Raw genomic sequence first — 19,703 nt, 5'->3', positions numbered from 1 at the left:
GTCACCTTTTGAAAGGTATTTAATGTTTAGAAACATAAATAATTAATATTTTGTTAATAATTAATAAATATAACACTCTTGTATTAAACAATTCTATAAATGTATATACCATATTTTGCTTTCCATATTAATTGTAGGTCATTTTAAATATATTTAAAAAATATATAAGAAAAAAAATATATATCGCTAAACTAATAAAGACTTTTATTTTTTTATGTTTTAGATCTTTTTTTCATAAACGTTTAAATATTGTTTTTTTTGCTATGGAATATACTTTTAGAGTACTATAAAATTTAAATGTTGTATCCTTTTTAATAGCTCTATATTTAGAAACATAAATAAACTAGTAATTATTGTTATATGAATATTTTTAAACACTTGTAACGTAATTAAAAATATTTATAAATGTATAAACAGTACTATATTTTCCTTTCTATCTTAATTGTAGATGATCTTTGCTTTTTTTTTTAAATCTACGTTGTATTGAGTACTTTTTGTAGTATAAAATACTTTTATTTTGTTTACACGCAAAAAAAATGTGCGTATTTTTTTTTTTTCAAAATAATAAAATAAATGTTGATGCTGTACAGGCTGTATAATATGATATAATATGATTTAATATAATATAATATGATACAATTACTATATTTATATGTTTAAAATTAAACGTTAAATAATTATTTTTTTTTTTTAGGCAAACCTTTTATTAGTATTTTGTATGATATGTTATTATTAAAGTTATTATTTATTCGTTATTTATTTTATTTCATTTTACTTTACTTTATTGTATCACGTGTGCGTGGGGTTGCCTAGTAACGCTGCAGCTTTGCGTTAACGTGGTTACAGTAAACCGTGGCTGTTAGCTGTTAGCAGGCGATTTATCTCGCGATTTTTTTTATTTTATGTGCTTTTAAAGAGTTTATAAAAGTTCTGGTTCTGTTCACTACCGCTGGATTGGCTCTTATTCGGTAAGTTTCTCTACTAAACAAGAGGCACTGAGGCACTTTATCAGACATAACTGTGTATTAAAAAACACAGGAAACCTACCAATGCACTCCAAACATATATATATGTATATATGTATATATATAAGTAGATTGTTTATATTTTTATGTAAATATTTATTTTTATTTTATGAAACTTTTATATAACTTTTTTAAACAGTAAAAAAAATCTCATTTTTTTTTTTTTGTCCAATGCAGCAGTTGAGGCTAAGGTGCTGTTTTTGATTGGCTGATTAATGTCAATTATGTTGGACAACAGGCCTCAATCTGTATTAAATGCAAAACTACAAAAATATAAGAAAACAGATGTTGTTCATTGCAACAGATGCAGGGTCTGAAAGGGTTAAGGTGCAGAACGTGGGTACATGTGGGTTTCATGGGTCTGGATTTGCCATATTTGCTAGTCTGTCCCCGTTTTAGACTATTCTGTACACTAATATTGACTTACTAAGAACCAGCATGTGTTTTATATTATATGTATTATGATTTACTGTGTCTAAAACTGCCCTTCTCTCCATTTTCCTTGAATTCCACAGATATTTCTTGAGCCATGGCTGCAGTAGTGGCTCAGTCTCACCATATCTTTGGCCTGAGGACTGGAGTAAATAATAACCTTCTGTTTTTCGATGAACACACTGTGGTTTTTCCTTGTGGAAATAACTGTGTGCGCTATGACCTCGATCAGGCATGCCAGAGTTTCATTCCAGGTGAGTGGACTAATGCAAATAGTAATTAAGATCGAATAAGTGGTTATAAAAAATAACATAACTTAAGTACAGACCTATTTTAGCCTAATTTAACACATGGGACACAAGGGATGATGACACCCTTTAGATCTGACATTTGCTCAAACATTTTGAAAAAGCAATGTCTTAGGCATCAGTGTCTTCATAACCTTTTGCTATAGTAACCTTCTTTTAAAGAGCTTCTAGGGCAGGGGTTGGCAATAGATAAAATGCTTCTCTGGTGAGCTTTTGTTTACATACCTCCCTCGTCTCCCTCTGTTGCGCTTGGTGCGACTTTAGTTTCTGCCCGTTCATGTTTTTCCACCCGTTATCGTGCTCCCTATGACTTGGCTGTGTCCAAATTCACTAGCCGGGGTAGTGGCAGTTTATTTATTCATTTTTTAAAATCGTTTCTTCTTGGGTTTTACCTGCTTTGAGATCAACTGTTCTACAATTGGGTTCAACAACCCTCTGGGCTGGAGTGCTGCTAGTCTGTAGCACTTCATCCCATTACACTTCATTTTCCTAAACAATTTTTTTATGGCCTGCCACATAATGGCTTGGAAAATACTGTATCTGGCCCATGGCCAAACTTAATTTCCGACCCCTGCTTTAGAGCATCTTGTTCTGTTCACTACTACTACAAATATTTCTGTTAGTTTATTTAGAACAGAGCATTTCACACCAAACCCACTCTGAATTTACATTTTAACCATTTAATTATGCAGATACTTTGATCAATTCTTTCTTCATTACCTCCTACAGGTACAGAGAGGAGCCAGAGCATGCAGGCTATGGCCATCAGCGCTAACCGGCGCTACCTGGCCGTGGCAGAGCACAAGGAGAAGGCTACCATAACCATTTATGACCTGCAGCACGAGCAGAGCCGCAGGAGGAAGGTTCTGACCGGTGGAGAGCTTCCAGTGCGGGAGTTCGTCTGCATGGCCTTCTCTCCTGACTCTAAATACCTCATAGGTCAGGCTGGAGGACCGGAGTGGACCCTGTTCTACTGGGTTTGGGAGAAGCATAAAATCATGGCCACGGTGAAGACCACCAGCACTGGTCCCATCCACCAGGTAGGATTGAACTGCATTTCCTCAAAAAAAGAAACCATGTTAAGCACTGCAACTATGATCAGAAGATCGCTGCTTCGAATTCTGTTCATGCAGCTTGCCATCAGCTGCCGGAGCCCTGAGAGAGCACAATTGTCCTTGCTCTCTCTTTGGGTGGGTACAGTAGATGGCGCTCTTTCCTCTTATCACTCCTAGGGTGATGTGGATGAGCACAAGGCTGCATCTGTGAGCTGATGTATCAAAAAGAGGCATGGTGTAATATTGCTTTAAAGAAAGAATTTAGTAAAAAAAATGGATATTTGGTTTAAGCATGTCCTGCTCTTCTCTCGTTCACAGGTCAGCTTCAGCCCTCAGGACAACATGCAGATCTGTGTGAGCGGCAACGGCTTGTTCAAGATCTTCCGTTACACTGAAGGGGCCTTAAAACAGACCAACTCTGTCAAAATGGAGCAACATAACATCCTGTCTCACGCCTGGATGTCCAAAGAAAGGATCATTGCTGGAACTGAGACGGGACGGCTGCTTGTGTTTGAGTCAGGGGACCAGCGCGGGAGCCTGAGCGTCACCAGTAAACCCTCCACACAGGAGCCAGAGAGGTAAGAGGATGTTTAATATTAATAACTGTCTCAATCCAGTGCTTGTTAGCAGTGTTAGCCTAGCATCTCCCATTCTAACTTAGGCGCAGAGCTTTTAGACCTCAAATAATGCAAAGAAAACAAGTTCATAAAATTTTAAGAGTTCAGAAATCAATATTTGGTGGAATAACCCTGGTAGTTTTTAATCACAGTTTTTTTCATGCATCTTGGCATCATGTTCTCCTCCACCAGTCTTACACACTGCTTTTGAATAACTTTATGCTTTACACTCCTGCTGCAAAAATTCAAGCAGTTCAGTTTGGTGGTTTGATGGTTTGTGATCATCCATCTTCCTCTTGATTATATTCCAGAGGTTTACAATTAGGTAAAATCAAAGAAAATCATAATTTTAAGTGGTCTCTTATTTTTTCCAGAGCTGTATAATTATCATTAATGGTTAGCTATCGAATCTGTTTTCCCGCTGCTTCCTTTTATCTTTCTACTATTTCCACTATTTACACAGTTTATAGACATAAAGCCTATTCTTCTGTTATGCTACAGTACACTGACTACTCTTTCATTTTTCTCATTGCCATTCTACATTTTGCCTTGCTTTGCTGTCCGACAGAAAAACAGACAGGAGGAAGTCGGAGGACACCTCCTCTTCACCGGCCTTATTGCCAAGAGTGACGGCCATCTCACCCTACTCTAAAGGATTCGCCTGTTCAGCCGGCCCAGGAACCGTGTGCCTTTTTGAAAAAACGGAAGAGAAGGACAGTTACAAGAAAACCAGAGAAATAAAGGTGACAGAAGCTGAGTTTGTCTGTTTTTTTGCACTGATTTAAAAGTTTTCAGACCCTACTTTGGGGCCCTATTTTAGTGATGTATAGCGTACTGATTACCGTAATTCATATCAGGTGAGCTCTGACTTTGGCGCATTTGTATCATTTGTGCGTCTCAGTGTTCATGCTGTGAATGTACGCCAGCAGTTCATTTAAGGGAACAGTAATGTTATTTTATTCTTTATTCTGTTTATTGTGGAAGTAAAAGCTGCATTTGCATGCTGCATGGCTAAGACAGGATTGGGGGACTGACTGTTGACTGTTGTCAGGGTTTAAATCAGTCAGTGGCGCACCTGTTCCAATTCTTGGAATAATATTCGGATATAAATGAACATCATTATCTTGCAGGCTTCAGTTTTGCAGTGTCTTTAACCCCCCTCTGCTCAAATCTCCAGATCCCCCCGGACCCCTGCTTTAATGACCCGACTCAGGCAGAGCAGCAAGAGATCAGCACTCTGTGCATCAGCCCCTCAGAGGAGACGCTAGCAGCCAGCACTGACCGAGGACAGCTCTACCACATCACTCTGTCCTCAGTGGAGATGAGCAGGGTACTGACCGACTGACCCGTCTTCCCACATTACATTTTAATACACCTCTTCTGCATTCATTTGTTATTTAGTCATTTTAGTAATTAAAATCTCACATACAACCATGAATTTACACTTTAAAGGGTATAAAAAAAGTCCTGATTTCAGACTCCAACTTCAATTTTGAAAAATCTAAAAAATGTGAGAGGTAGTTTGGCAGGTGCATTGGGTGATGTATGGGTTTAGAGGCAGGGCTGGATTGAGAGCTGATTGGCTGAGCTGCTGCAGCAGTGTGATATTCAAAAATGTTGGAGATTATTATTGAGTATGATACGATATGGAACACCTCTAATGTGAATAAAATTTAGAGGATTAATTAGGGTTCTTGTAACTACAATTTTAATTTTTTACTAAATTAATCAATGTCACAGGGTCACTACTCTCATCTTCTGTAGCATCATGTTTGCATTTAGATCAAATTATCCAACGCCTCTTTGTTTCACTGCTGTTTTTTTAGGGTGAACAGGCCCAGTTTGAGTTCCTGTCCCACTCCTTTCACTCCGGCATCATTACTGGTCTCTCCATCTGCATGCGTAAACCTCTGATCGCCACCTGCTCACTGGACCATTCCGTTCGCATCTGGAACTTTGAAACCAAGTAAGATCCTCACATGCAGCGAGTGTGTGTGTTTTTTTATTTTTTTTATAAGCAGCTCTGGTTGAGTTTTCTTGGCACAGAATTCAGGACAGAGGTTCTGTTAGAGAGATCCTGCACTGTTTATTATCATTTCTGGTTTCTGGCCATTTTAATTTCTTCAGCTGGCTGGAAAGCATGCTGTCTCAGTTTCCTGGTGGCGCTTCATTTCTTCGGACAGCACTTAGTTCTGAGAGTTAATTCATCTCAAGGTTCAGTAAGAGAGAATTCATGTGTTTAATTCGGAGTCTGTGCTCTCTGGTCTGATGGAGCAGTTAGAGAGCTTCTGCTGCCACCAGAAACATTCTGCTCAGATATAGCTTTACAATTGAATTTCAGCTCCTCTGGGGAACACATGGGGGTGAATGTGCTGATTGAACATGGAGCCTGAAGTCTACAGTCTAGACTAAATCATTCCTTCAGCACTCAAAGGTGCAGCTAGAATATCATACAGTATTTTACGGACTATAAGGTGCATTTTATGTGACAATAGTAAGGAACAGGGGTGTTTTTCTTTCAAAGTCAAATGAGTGCTAGATGTTTATCTACACAAATTTCTCTCCTGAAAACGGTTTACTTTTGAGAGTAAAGCACTTCCGTTTAATTACAGTAAGATTAGATTTCCAGTATTTTAGCTCCATTTAGTGCTAGCCACGGTTAGCATCGCTTAGCGCTAGTAAACTGAGGAACCCTGAGTGTTCTGGTAACCCATGTTTTTTGTTTTAACACAGTAAACTCGCAGACTACAGTCCAATATACTCACCTCTGAACATCAAAAGAGCTAAAGCTGCGGTTAGCAGCTAATGCTAATACTTCTCTAGCCTTTGTGCTGGGGAAACTTTAGGAAAACTCCTTTTTTTTAGCACTGTACTTCAGCAAAGTGGCTATACTGCTCTTTTATAGCTGACTAATAGAATGTAGACATAAGGAGCACTGGATTATAAAACACACTGTTGATTTTTGGGATAATTAAAGTATTTTAAGTGCACCTTATAGTCCGAGAAATATGGTACTATGTATGGATTGGAGAATTGAATAGACTTTACACATTGTTGACACAGAACATCAAACACATACATTTAAAAAATGAACACAATTTTCCACCCAACTTAACTAACTTCCACAACCAAATTACCATTTTTGACAGAAAATGAAACTCAACCAATTAAAGGGTTTTTTTTGTCATTTTCCTTGAATTTTGCTTGTCCAAATGGAAAGGAATAGAATTGGTCAACATGTGTTTTATTGCTTAACCCTTGTGTGGTGTTCGTATTTTTGTTACTCCTTTACTTTGTTACTTGTATTTAATTCAGCAAAATTAAGCAATTCTACATGATATAAAAATAAAATGCTTTACACATGTTTGCTTCACCTAAATTGCAAGCAATATAAACAGCTTACATGGTTAATATTTGCCCTTTACCTTTCTTATGTTACATTTCTTTCAAAAAGTGCTACTCTTTTTTTATTAGTTTTTAAATAAAATGTAAAAGAAAATGAATGAAACTCAAGATATGAGTAGAAAATTTGTTTAGTTTCAAATGTACAAATGAAGCAATGTTTATTAGCCCTTGGCCAAACATACTGTATGTAATACAAATGTGTGTGGGGGGGGGGGTGTACAGTGTGTGTTTATGGAAAATGTGTTTTGATATATGTTTTTCACAAGAAATGAGCCAATGCCAATGAGTTTGAGTTAGAAAAAAAATTTTTTTGTATCATTTGATGAAAAATGAAAACGGGTCCCACAGACCCGAACACCACACAGGGGTTAAAGAGCTCAAAATATGCTGTAAGTGGAGGTGTGTTGGTTTGCTGCAGTGCTCTGGAGCTGTATAAGGAGTTTCAGGAGGAATCGTACAGTGTGGCCCTCCACCCCTCTGGGCTCTTCATACTCGTGGGCTTCTCAGACAAGATCCGGCTCATGAACCTGCTGATCGATGACATCCGGACCTTCAAGGAGTTCACAGTGCGCGGCTGCCGAGAGGTGACACTTCTTTATTTTACTTTTTGTTATTTATACAATTTAATACAGTATATTCCTGAGTGTGTGGTGGGACTAACGTTCTATCTGTCCACAGTGCGCCTTCAGCCACGGGGGACACATGTTCGCCGCCGTCAACGGAAACGTCATCCATATTTACTCCACCACTACGTTCGAAAACGTCCTGAACCTGAAGGGTCATAACGGGAAGGTCTGTAACAATGCTTCATCACTCATACACACTCGCACACAATGCTCATAAGCTTCAGCCGTTGTGTAAGGATGCGTCAGATCTGAGCAGATCTGGCTGCACTGAGGAGGACCATGTGTTTCAGGGCAGCTCAGCTGTTTTTGAGAAAGTCATCAGTGCCATATGGCTGACCCCTAACATAGCACAAGATCAACAGAGCAAATTCTGCCATCTGACATGAATCAGCTGCCATTATTAAAGCTATACAGCTCTGGAAAAAATAAATAAATAAGAGAGCACTTAAAAATGATGAGTTTCTTTGATTTTACCAAATTGAAAACCTCTGGAATATAATCGAGTAGAAGATGGATGATCACAAGCCATCAAACCACCAAACTGAACTGCTTTAAATTTTTGCACCAGGAGTAAAGCAGCATAAAGTTATCCAAAAGCAGTGTGTAAGACTGGTGGAGGAGAACATGATGCCAAGATGCATGAAAAAAAACTGTGATTAAAAACAAGGGTTATTCCACCAAATATTGATTTCTCCAACTTTCTCCTTCACCAGTACTAGTGCAAGGTCATTCTGGGTTATGGGACAGTAGGAAGTCCACACAAGTCACCTTCCATGCATCCTTGATAATGTGGGAGGAGCTAGAACACATGCGGGTATTTGTAGTGAACTTGTCAACTCGTTGACGTTGATGACGTTTCCCGAGTCCACAAGAATACAAATACAAACAAGAACGTAGATTGAGAATCGTCTCCTTAGTCGTGACGTACTTTGGACCGCAGTGAGTTTTGCTGGTCTTTAGCCTGATTTGGGACTTTCCACCATCTTAAATCAAATTGCGCTGGAGATAAAGACCAGGGGGGAGGAGTTTAAGATGGAGAATGAGTACTACAGCAAGACGTACTGATGGGCATGAAAAAAGATTACCGCTTTAAGTTGTTTCTGTTATTTTGTCCATCCGCTCTCTCTTTGATAGGCTCATTCATTATTTGACAGTATCGTAATAAAGTCTTAAAAGCACTCCTATTAAATGCAAAAAGGCAGCTAAATTAATGTCTTTAATGAATTAATGATTTACTCGCCAACACCCTTGATCTTTATCTCTTCAGCAAAAGCATCCAGACAGGCTCCTTCTAAAAAGCATAATATATCAAGACCATTAATACAGATATACAGTAAGCTCTCACTGGACTGGTCTCCTCAGGTGAGGTCGATGGCGTGGAGTGCAGACGACAGTCGGCTGGTCTCCTGTGGGATGGATGGAGCCGTGTATGAGTGGAACGCTCTCAGTGGAAAGCGGGAGTCCGAGAGTGTGCTGAAGACCTGCAGCTACACGGGCCTGACCCTTTCCCCTGACAATAAAACCATCTTTGCTGTGGGGAGTGACTGCACACTGAAGGAGATCCAGGACTGCCAGGTATGTACAGTCTGATACGCTGGGTTTTAAACCTACAGTATGACCTCCTGTTTTAATAATCAGGCAGTTAGACAGTCATGCCACCTTAGAACTGTGAAATATATACTATATAAAAATAACAGAGCACTTAAAAAATATGAGTTTCCCAGATTTTACCAAATTGAAGACATCTGGAATATAATCAAGAGAAAGATGGATGATCACAAACCATCAAACCACCAAACTGAACTGCTTGAATTTTTGCACCAGGAGTAAAGCAGCATAAAGTTATCCAAAAGCAGTGTGTAAGACTGGTGGAGGAGAACATGATGCCAAGATGCATGAAAAAAAAAATGTGATTAAAAAACAAGGTTATTCCACCAAATATTGATTATTTCTAAACTCTTTAAACTTTATGAATATGAACTTGTTTTATTTGCGTTATTTGAGCTCCTGCATCTTGTTATTTCAACCATTTCTCATTTTCTGCAAAGAATAATTGCTTTAAATGACAATATTTTGATTTCGAATTTGGGAGAAAGTGTAGTTTAGAGTGTAGTTAATAGAATAAAACTAAAATGTTCATTTCACTCAAACATAAACCTATAAATAGCAAAATCTGAGAAACTGATTCTTAAGAAACTGAAGTGATCTCTTAATTTTTTACAGAGCTGTATATATAAATTTATATATATTTATTTTTTTTTAGTCACAGAAATGCAAAGCCCGACACCAATCACTTTAAGACTATGTTTGCTGTATGTTTTAAGCAATTGTTAGCATGCAACCCTATGCAACATTTATATAAATATATATATATATATATATATATATATATATATATATATATATATATATATATATATATTTATTTATTTGCAGATTCTACGGGAAATGGCTTCGGATGATGCTGCTTACACAACCATCGCAATGACCCACTCAGGACGGGCTCTCTTCACAGGGACTGCTTTCGGCACAGTGAGGGCCATCAAATACCCTTTACCCCTGCAGAAGGACTGGACTGAGTACCAGGCTCATTCTGCACCTATCACCAAAGTGCGTATATGATGATACAATGATTAAAAATAATCTGTTTGTTCCCTCTGTACTGCCATGCTAATGATGTCATCTGTCTACAGATGGTCGTCACGTTTGATGACCAGTTTCTACTGACGGTTTCAGAGGACGGGTGTCTCCTTATCTGGAAAATAATTGACAAGGAAGGCAGAGCGCTGAAGCGAGAGAAAGAAATGAGTTACGCAGAGGAAATCCTCATCACCAAGTCTGATCTAGAGGAAAAGGTAAATATAGTAATATCTCAATGGTTCTTTGAGTCATGGTTGCTTTTTACTAAGGAACCCTTAAAGAATTCCCTGTTGTAAAGAGTGCACATGGATGTACCAAAAGTAGTTCTATTAATTCATTTATATCTCTCTCTCCAGCCATATGCCTTATATCTTATATCTTATCTATGATTTCTAGAAATAGCAGTAATTATCAGACACTCTCTACTGATTGGATCAGCTGTTCGATTCCTAGAGTTTTTACTAAACTGGGAAAATCTGCTTTTAGCTGTAAAGCAGCAGCGAACTGGAATTCACTACAAGAAACTTTAAAACTCCAAAGCTTTTTAAAAATAATTTTAAACTTTTAGTTTCTAACCATCTTCAGACAGCATTTAACTTGAGTTTAGGTTTTAGTTGAGTTTTTCTTTTACCTTTTATTTATTTTATTTATTTCGTCTTTTTTATCTACTTTTCTGTTTTACTTTGATCTTTTTTTATATAATTAATTTACTTTTTTTCATTTCATTCTTTCATTTGTTTTATCACCTATTTAAATTTTGGCCTTTTTATTTAATTAAATATATATTTTTTGTCCTTTTATTTATTCTTATATCTTCTATCTTACCTTTTAATTTATTTCCATCACTTACTTTCTTTATAATATAATCCTGGTGTTATTTTAGCTACCTCTTCATTTTTTACTTTTTATTAGTGGTTATATGTTGTTATTCTAATTATTTATCTGCTTATTTTTTTTAGCTTGTTCATTCTGAATTATTTTATTTATTCATTTATTATTTTTATTGTTTTGTTGTTTATGAAACTCCTTATTTTAGCTCACCTGATTAAATACTTGATTTTAAATTTAATATAAATTTATTTTTCAGTCCTTTTCAGTTGTAAATGCTTGGATGCATTGAAAATAAGGGGTTATCCTCAATGTATTGCCATGTGAAAATAAAGGTTGATTGATTACTGCTGGAGTTTCGTCAGCCCGCGTTAGTTTTTTGTGTGTGTGTGTGTGATCCAGAATCAATTCATGCTGGAGCTGAAGACCAGGGTGGATGAGCTAAAGATGGAGAATGAGTACCAGCTGCGTCTGAAGGACATGAACTACAACGAGAAGATCAGGGAGCTCACCGAGGAGTTCATCCAGCAGATTGAGTCGCTGAAAACAGAAAACCAGGTTAGAGCTCTGAATCCCATATTTTAATTATTCAGAAGTGTAACCACATTAAATTCAATGAATCATTAAAAAATGTGCATATCTCTTTATCTCACTGCAGGTCTTGAAAACTGAGAAGGAGAAGCAAGCCGTGACGCATAAGGAGGCTCTGAGAGAGGGCTTGAAGAAGCACGGCAAAGAGCAGCAGGACCTGGGTAGATAAGAAATTTTACTTTCACCATGTTAAAATGGGGTTTAGCTTTATTCAGTTCAGTTGTTTCTTTGGTCTGGTCTGATAAGCTCTTACATGTTTAGCATAAAAATATCAGAACTGAATCAAGTACTGAATGACAGCAAATGTAGGTCCTCAAGTGTCTAAAAAAACCCACACAAACTAGTCTTTTCTTTATATCAAATTGTGATATAAAATAACACAGGAAATAACAGGATCTCACATTTGCAGAGTCCAACAACAACCAGAAGCTGATGCTGGAGTACGATAAATACCATGAGCTGCAGCTGAAGTCGCAGCAGATGCAGGAGAGCTATGAGGAGAAGCTGCAGCAGCTGGAGGACAGTAAGGTCCACGCCCTGGAGAAGCTCACACAGTTTTACGAGGCTAAGATTCAGGAGAAAGTCAGCGCGCTGGGTCAGGTGAGGAGGAAACTCTGGTCTACACTATGGTCTTGGCCAAAGGCGTAGGAGTGGGTTTGACATTGGGGTGGGAAACATTTTTTATTGTTTCATCTACTGAAAGCACTTCTTACGATGGGGTTCTTTTACTAACCTCTTTAGACCCTGCGTCCTCATCTGGAGACATTTCATTTCTGCTTCTTTGCACCATGAGGCTTAATTTTTTTAAACTTTACACTCAACTGATTTAAAACAAGATTGCGGGAATCCCAGTCAAAAGTTTCTACAGCCAGTCCAGAAAGAAACATGGGCCAGGTTAAAATTCTCATAAATGTTTTACTTTATTTGTTTCGTTTTTGGACTATTTTAAATATTAAAATAAACTAATGTCCTAATGTGGAAATCATCTTTGCAAAAACAAAGACAGGAAGGTTTTTATACTTGCATACCAAGCAAATGTCTGGGTCTCAGGAGGCTAAAAGAATGTAACTTTACATTTTATAGAGATTTTTGGCAGCAGTTAATAAAAACTTTAGATCACCCAAACCCTCCCAGTCTGTTAGCAGAACTAGACATTACCCAGAAGCCATTTTTATTGCAGTATATTGTTTTATTGTTATTGTTGCGATTCATTGCTCTCAATCACTGACCTCGCGTGTAAAGCCGAAAAGGTGTTGTGCCGAATTCAGCACCCCCGCCAGGAAAAGCACCCCCTCTCAGGAGCATGCACGCACGCACGTCTTCTTGGCTTTAACTTTACTTACAGAAAATAATTACATAATTAAATAATTAAATAATTAAAAGTAATAAGATACTTTTTTAAGCTACACAGCCTCTCCCGAGAGGGGGTGCTTATACAGGCAGGGGTGCTGAATTTGGCACCATAGTTGTGCTGAAATCTGCACCCCTGCCATGAAAAGCACCCCTCTTTGCAGCAAGTATGCTCCGTCTTCTTAATAAAAGGGAAGGTGACACAGTCTTAGTCCCATGTTCGTCTATAAATTTCTGATTTTATCTTTGCTAAAACTGTCTACGTCTTGGTTTTGACATCCTTCACTTCCATCCTCCAGTGTCAGGACGAGACACGACAGCAGCTGAGAGAATTTGAGGAGACGATAAAGCTGACGGAGGAAGACGGCGATCGTGAGCTCCAGGACATTCGCATCAGATACGAGAACAAGCTTCGCAAAGAGAAGGAGACCAACATCAAACACGAGGATGAGATCAGGGTCATGAAGAAGAAGGTATATAGCTATAAAGCTTCACTATGTGTGTATACAGGTCTTTATCTGTATTAAGTCAAATAAATATACAGATGTTTTTGTGCTGTGCAGCACGACAGCCTGCAGAGGGAGCTGAAGAACAAGGACCTGGAGATCGATAAGCTAAAGCTGGAGCAGAACAAGCTGGAGGGGATCATCAAATCCCTGGAGAAGGACATACTGGTCCTGAAGAGGGAGGTCCAGAAGAGAGATGTGACCATCAATGACAAGGTGATGGGAGGGAACAACTAGTTAAACCAGTGGACTGTAGTGTTTGTTAGTGAAATACGAGAGAACGTTGAGGCTGAAGTTGGTAAATGCTTAATATCAATCATAAAACTTTAATCACACCTGTTAATTTGTGACATTGATTTATACAGTCATATGGTTCTCACCGTTCTTCTTCTCTGCCTTTCTGATATTTTTCTTGGCCTGCCACTTCTGGGCTTAACAAGAACTGTCCCTGTGCTCTTCCATTTCCTTACTATGTTCCTCACAGTGGAAACTGACAGGTTAAATCTCTGAGACAACTTTTTGTATCCTTCCCCTGAACAACTATGTTGAACAATCTTTGTTTTTAGATCATTTGAGAGTTGTTTTGATGAACCCATGATGCCGCTCTTCAGAGGATATTCAAATAGGAGAACAACTTGCAATTGGCCACCTTAAATACCTTTTCTCATGACTGGATACACCTGGCTATGAAGTTCAAAGCTCAATGAGGTTAACAAAACAATTTTTGTGCTTCAGTAAGTCAGTAAAAAGTAGTTAGGAGTATTCAAATCAATAAAATGATAAGGGTGCCCATACTTTTGCACCGGTCAAATTTTGGTTTAATGCATATTGCACATTTTCTGTTAGTACAATAAACCTCATTTCAATCCTGAAAGATTACTGTGTCCATCAGTTATTAGATATATCAAACTGAAATGGCTGCTACAAACACCCAAATATTTACAACTAAAAATGATTACGATTAATAGGGGTGGCCAAACTTTTTCATATGACTGTATTTAAGGGCTATATGATAACTTATGCTTTTATTGCAATATGAGCGATATTAGTTTATTTTAAATTTAGCGTTTTATAAACAACATAAGTTTTCATGATACAACACACTGAAAAAGTTGAGATAACATTGTGAATAACTGCAAATTGGTTGAAAAAAACACTTGTAAAAAAAATAATCAGCCTGCTAAGCATTAGTGTGTGAGTTTGTTGCCTAATTATTTACATCCCAGGACTATGAAGTGCTTCTAAAAATGGACGAAGATGCAATATACCATATTATACCACAGTTACTGTAGTTACAATCCTGCAATGTGATTGGCTGAGAGGCGTTCTATGAGTGCCTGTTATCAGCCGGTAATGCACTGTGGTATAATTACAATAATACACTCAAGGTTCGAGCTATAACGTGTAATAATGCCTTCGACCGCAGCACAGCAGTGCCATTATTACACATTATAGCACAAACCTCAAATGTGTATTATTGCTTAAGCATGGCTTTAACCAGTAGCAGGATCCGTTCTAAATGAACAGAAAAGCTCTCTGAACTTCTGCTCAGTGTTTGTACTGAAAGAGAACTGAAAGAGTCTGATGGTTTTCTGTTTGCTGTTTCTGCTCGTAAATCAAGAGATGGATGATATTTACAGTGTTTTTCCATATGATAAAGGTCCTCAGCATTTAGGACTTATAATAGAAAGTCTGAGGCACATATACAGCATGTAATATGCCTGTCTGTGATGAATTACTGTAGGCCGCGGCTGCTCTGCGTAGCATAACAGAATAAGCCAGCCATAAAGCATTTAAGACAGCTCTGTCTCTTCTGTCCCTGCAGGAGAAGAACATCTATGATCTAAACAGCAAGAACCAGGAGCTGGAGAAGTTCAAGTTTGTGCTGGACTACAAAATCACAGAGCTGAAGAAGCAGATCGAGCCGAGAGAGAACGTGATCAAAGAGATGAAGGAGCAGACACAAGAGGTGGGGGGTTTAGCGTGCAGAGAATAGCCTAAGAGTGTCTAATGAGAACAGGTCTATTAGGAGGCGTCTGTACAACAGCATAAGATGTGTGAGAACTAGTTTGGTTAAGTGGATAATAATTAAATCGATGAATTAATCTAAAGTAATGGCATTCATCACTTTTTGGCATAGACTTAAAATTTCACATTTCTTTACTTCAGATGTCATCTTTAAGCCGAAAAAATTTAACCTGAATAAATTAAACAATGTACTAGCATCCCTATCCACTTCCAAACTGCTTCTCAAGCAACATGCTATAATTAGCAATAATAAAATTATTGCTAATTGGGATGTTAAAATAATGACCATTATTTAACAATAATTTTACATTTGCACAATGTGAAAAAAAATTATATAAAACTTTAAAAAAGGCATTTGTGGTTAAAAAAGCAATAATTTATTCTGAACAGTGACTAATGTATTTAAACTGAGCTTCATAACTTATAAGCACTTATTAAAATAAGATACACACAACACATCGTATCAAACAGGAAGACTTTTGTGACATTAATCTATCATTAACTATCTGTGAATAATCCAGCTCAGAAAAACAGTTAGCATCACTGCGGTTAGCAACCGCTACTTTAGGCTTCCTAGCTACAATAACTCAAACATCAAGATTTATAGCATGTGCCTTTGAACTGTGGTCAAGTGTCAGCGAGTAAACCAGCTTAGAAAAGCAGCTTTTTATTCACTGCTGATCAAAAGATGCTGTTTTTTGTCAGATGGAGGGAGAACTGGCTCAGTTTCAGCAAAAGAACACTCAGCTGGAGCTGACCATCGCTGATCTGAAGCTAAAACTCAAAGCCACGGACAAAGAGATGCACAAGGAGATGCAGAGGGTTTGTTATGACTTTCTTGTGTTCTTCCCAACCTAGAATATCATGTTATAGTTTAAGACATTGACATGATACACAATTAATATGAGTAATACGCATTAAACAGGAGTAATAAATATGTAATATAAGTAATACAGGGGTTTGACAATGAAACTGAAACACCTGTCTCATTTTAGTGTGGGATTTTAGGTTAAATTGGAGCAGCCTGGTGGCCAATCTTCATTAATTGCACATTATTGCACCAGTAAGAGCAGTAAGAGTGTGAAGGTTCAATTAGCAGGGTAAGAGCACAGTTCTGCTCTAAATATTGCAATGCGCACTATAACATTATGGGGGACATACCAAAAGAGTTCAAAAGAGGACAAATTGGTGTTGGTGCACGTCTTGCTGGAGCATCTGTGACCAAGACAGTGACCAAGTCTTTGTGATGTATCAAGAGCCACGGTATCCAGGGTAATATCAGCATACCACCAAGAAGGACCAACCACATCCAACAGGATTAACTGTGGACGCTGTAAGAGGAAGCTGTCTGAAAGGGATGTTCGGGTGCTAACCCGGATTGTATCCAAAAAAATATATAAAACCACGGCTGAACAAATCACGCAGAATTCAATGTGCACCTCAACTCTCCTGTTTCCACCAGAACTGTCTGTCACCACAATCAATTATTGTGCTCTAAAACCAGGTGTTTCAGTTTCATTCTCCAACCCCTGTAGATGTGAAAAATAAGAAAATGTAATAATTCAAAATACTGCAACAATTTTTAGTTTTTCTTAAGATTAATTATTTAAATAGATTCAGAAACATCACCACAGCCTGTATAATGTTCTTGTTTTCTCAGGTGAGGAACGTGGAAGCTCTGGTACGGAGGATTAAGACTGACCTCCACAACTGTGTTGGGTTTATTCAGGAACCCAAAAAGCTAAAGGACAGCATCCGAACGCTCTACGAACGCTATGTGCAGCAATCAGATGTGGTAAAACACAGATACACATTTATATACACACAGCCGCCATGCCCAGTAACTCCAGATTAACAGATTAACAGACTGAGTGTGTGTTTTTTGGGGGGTAGGTGGAGATAGTTGGTGTGGATGCAGATATCCAGAGGGAGAACAGCAGACAGAAGGAGCATCTAGAGAGAAATGTGGCCTCTCTGAAGAGGAAACTGTCCAACGACACAAACGTCCACCAAGCTTACAAAGTCAAGACCATGAAAGTGAGGGAGCGTTTATTTCATTTATATTCATTCATTTTTATTTGGAGAACTCTTTTATAACAGAACATAGTAAAGTTGTTTTGCTCCTTTACTGTACTTTTACATTTGGCCAAAGACCAGTTACTGAAATAATATAGTTTTTTTTTTGCGTATTATTTTATTTTGCCACTTTTGTCAAGCAATTGTAAAGCAATTACAATATTACAGTGTAAAACATTTTTTATGTCCCAGCAGGCAAACTGCAAAACAAAGCACAGTACATTCACCTTGAATTTACTTAAAAACCTAAATTAATTACTTGTTACAAGAATTTTATTTGATGGTTGGATTCACAAAATGTAGAATTTGAGTCAATTCACATTTAATTCACATTATTCTACATTTTATTTTGTTGTTCAAACAAAATTAAGACACTAGTTTGACTAGTTTGTTCAATTCGCAATATTCTAAATCTGATTCAGTGGTAAAATTCCCAAAATGCAAACTCTAATTCAATAGTTGGATTCAGAAAATTCAATTTTTTCAATTCAATAAGGAATTTCATTTTATAGTTTGGTTCACAGAATTGTTTGTATTCACTAAATTTGAATTTGATTTAATGGCTTAGTTTAATGTGTTTTAGTGGTTTGATTCAGAAAGTTCAGAATTTGATTGCATTGATTGATTTACAAAATTACAAATACAAAATTATGGATTTTATTTTTTAGTTTATATCACATGACAAGCTTGAGGTCCATAGTGAACGCACACACCAAAGTGCTTCTAGGTCTGGGATGAATAAGTGCAACCAAGCCAAGTGTGGATAAACATTTAATAAGCACAAATTAAGTATCATCACAGCGTGTTCGGAGGAAAGAGCAGCGACTCGGTTCTGATCCACATCACCCTAGGAGTGATGAGGGGAAAGAGCGCCATCTACTCTACCCACCCAGAGAGAGCAAGGCCAATTGTGCTCTCTCAGGGCTCCGGTAGCTGATGGCAAGCTGCATGACTGGGATTTAAACCAGCGCTTAGCCTGCTGGACCACTCAATTTATATTTATTGATATACAACAGCCTTATAATACAGCAGATTTTTGTCCATTTCATACACCCCTAGTGCACATTCTAATTGGTTCTTTTCAGGTTAAATAGCTGAGTGTTGTGTTTTTGTTTTCTGGGCTGATTATAGAATGAATTCTGCTTGTAGTGAACTTGAACTTGTGTGTTTTGCTCCTGTGTAGGAGAATGCCTTTCTGATTAAAGAGATCAACGATTTGCGGAAGGAGCTGAGGCTGATCCGAGCTCAGCTCCACAACTACGAGACTCAAGAAGGTCTTAGTAAGAAGAACAAGTGCAAGAGCGCCACAAACATCAACAGTAAGCCAGAATCAGGAAGTATCTGGTGTTTAATGCTGTATATGTCCTCACAGGAGGTCCTCACCTTGTTTCTTGTCTCTGTTCTCACCTCAGTGACGGCCTCGGCAGGGACAGTGACAGCGCTGAAGTTTGAGGAGGAGGCTGAGCGGATTATCCAGTTCCAGCGGGTGGAGATCCAGAGGCTCAGGCAGGAGCTGCAGAATCTCGCTCTGTCCACCCCTTCATCCAGCACCAAACTGCCCACCATCATCACATAAATCACCTCGAAACACAAACTGGCATTCAAATTCTAAACTCTTATATTCCTGCTGTATTTAATAAAGAAATAAACACAGATGTATTATTTATGTATGATTTAAAATATAGAATTTAAATTCCTGACCTGTTAACTAAATTTTAATCTGGTAAGTAACTGCTGAGTTTTAGTTTATGAGTCTCTGCTTAAAGAGGCAATAAACCCCCTGATTTTTGATAGTTTTGATAGTTCAATTTCCAAAATCCTGAATCTAAATCAGTGGTACAAAAAAATCCCAAAATTATCCTCATATATATGTTAATGGTTTGATTCAGATAATTCAGATAGATTTTTTAATTTACAAAATTCACATTTAGATGTAATTTAGATGCAAAATTAAGAATTTCATTTTATAGTTTAGTTACTAAAAATTGTTTTGATTCACAATTTTAGAAAATTAAAATTTGGCTATTTATGCTGTCTATTTATTGCTGTCAACGTTAAAGCGTTAATGCATGTGATTAATCTGGAATATCCACTAGTGTGGTTAATCGAAGTTAATCACAGAATTTTGTTGTGATTAATTGTATTATTTTCATTTCATTTTTCATCAATTGACACCAGTAATTTATACGCCATACAACATCATATAATAATATATA

The 19,703-nt window shown here is 37.6% G+C and overlaps 1 protein-coding gene across 1 annotated transcript; it reads left to right on the top strand.

The window, feature by feature from the left end:
- The first annotated feature begins 812 nt into the window (after positions 1–812).
- cfap57 (cilia and flagella associated protein 57) lies at positions 813–19,153 on the top strand. The gene is made up of 23 exons (XM_049482933.1): positions 813–968; positions 1,541–1,711; positions 2,495–2,805; positions 3,139–3,398; positions 4,006–4,180; positions 4,615–4,767; positions 5,264–5,403; positions 7,261–7,426; positions 7,521–7,634; positions 8,831–9,043; positions 9,905–10,078; positions 10,162–10,323; positions 11,339–11,494; positions 11,595–11,688; positions 11,937–12,127; positions 13,177–13,350; positions 13,441–13,599; positions 15,209–15,352; positions 16,117–16,233; positions 17,072–17,206; positions 17,305–17,448; positions 18,671–18,806; positions 18,900–19,153. The coding sequence occupies exons 2-23, from the start codon at positions 1,555–1,557 to the stop codon at positions 19,061–19,063; spliced, it is 3,639 nt and encodes a 1,212-aa protein (XP_049338890.1). The 5' UTR covers positions 813–968; positions 1,541–1,554; the 3' UTR covers positions 19,064–19,153.
- The last annotated feature ends 550 nt before the right edge of the window (positions 19,154–19,703 follow it).

The sequence above is a fragment of the Astyanax mexicanus genome, chromosome 8 (assembly GCF_023375975.1).
Source record: "Astyanax mexicanus isolate ESR-SI-001 chromosome 8, AstMex3_surface, whole genome shotgun sequence".
In the NCBI taxonomy this organism is placed as follows: domain Eukaryota; kingdom Metazoa; phylum Chordata; class Actinopteri; order Characiformes; family Acestrorhamphidae; genus Astyanax; species Astyanax mexicanus.
The sequence above is the reverse complement of the archived record's forward strand: the minus strand, read 5'-3'. Positions and strand labels throughout refer to the sequence as shown.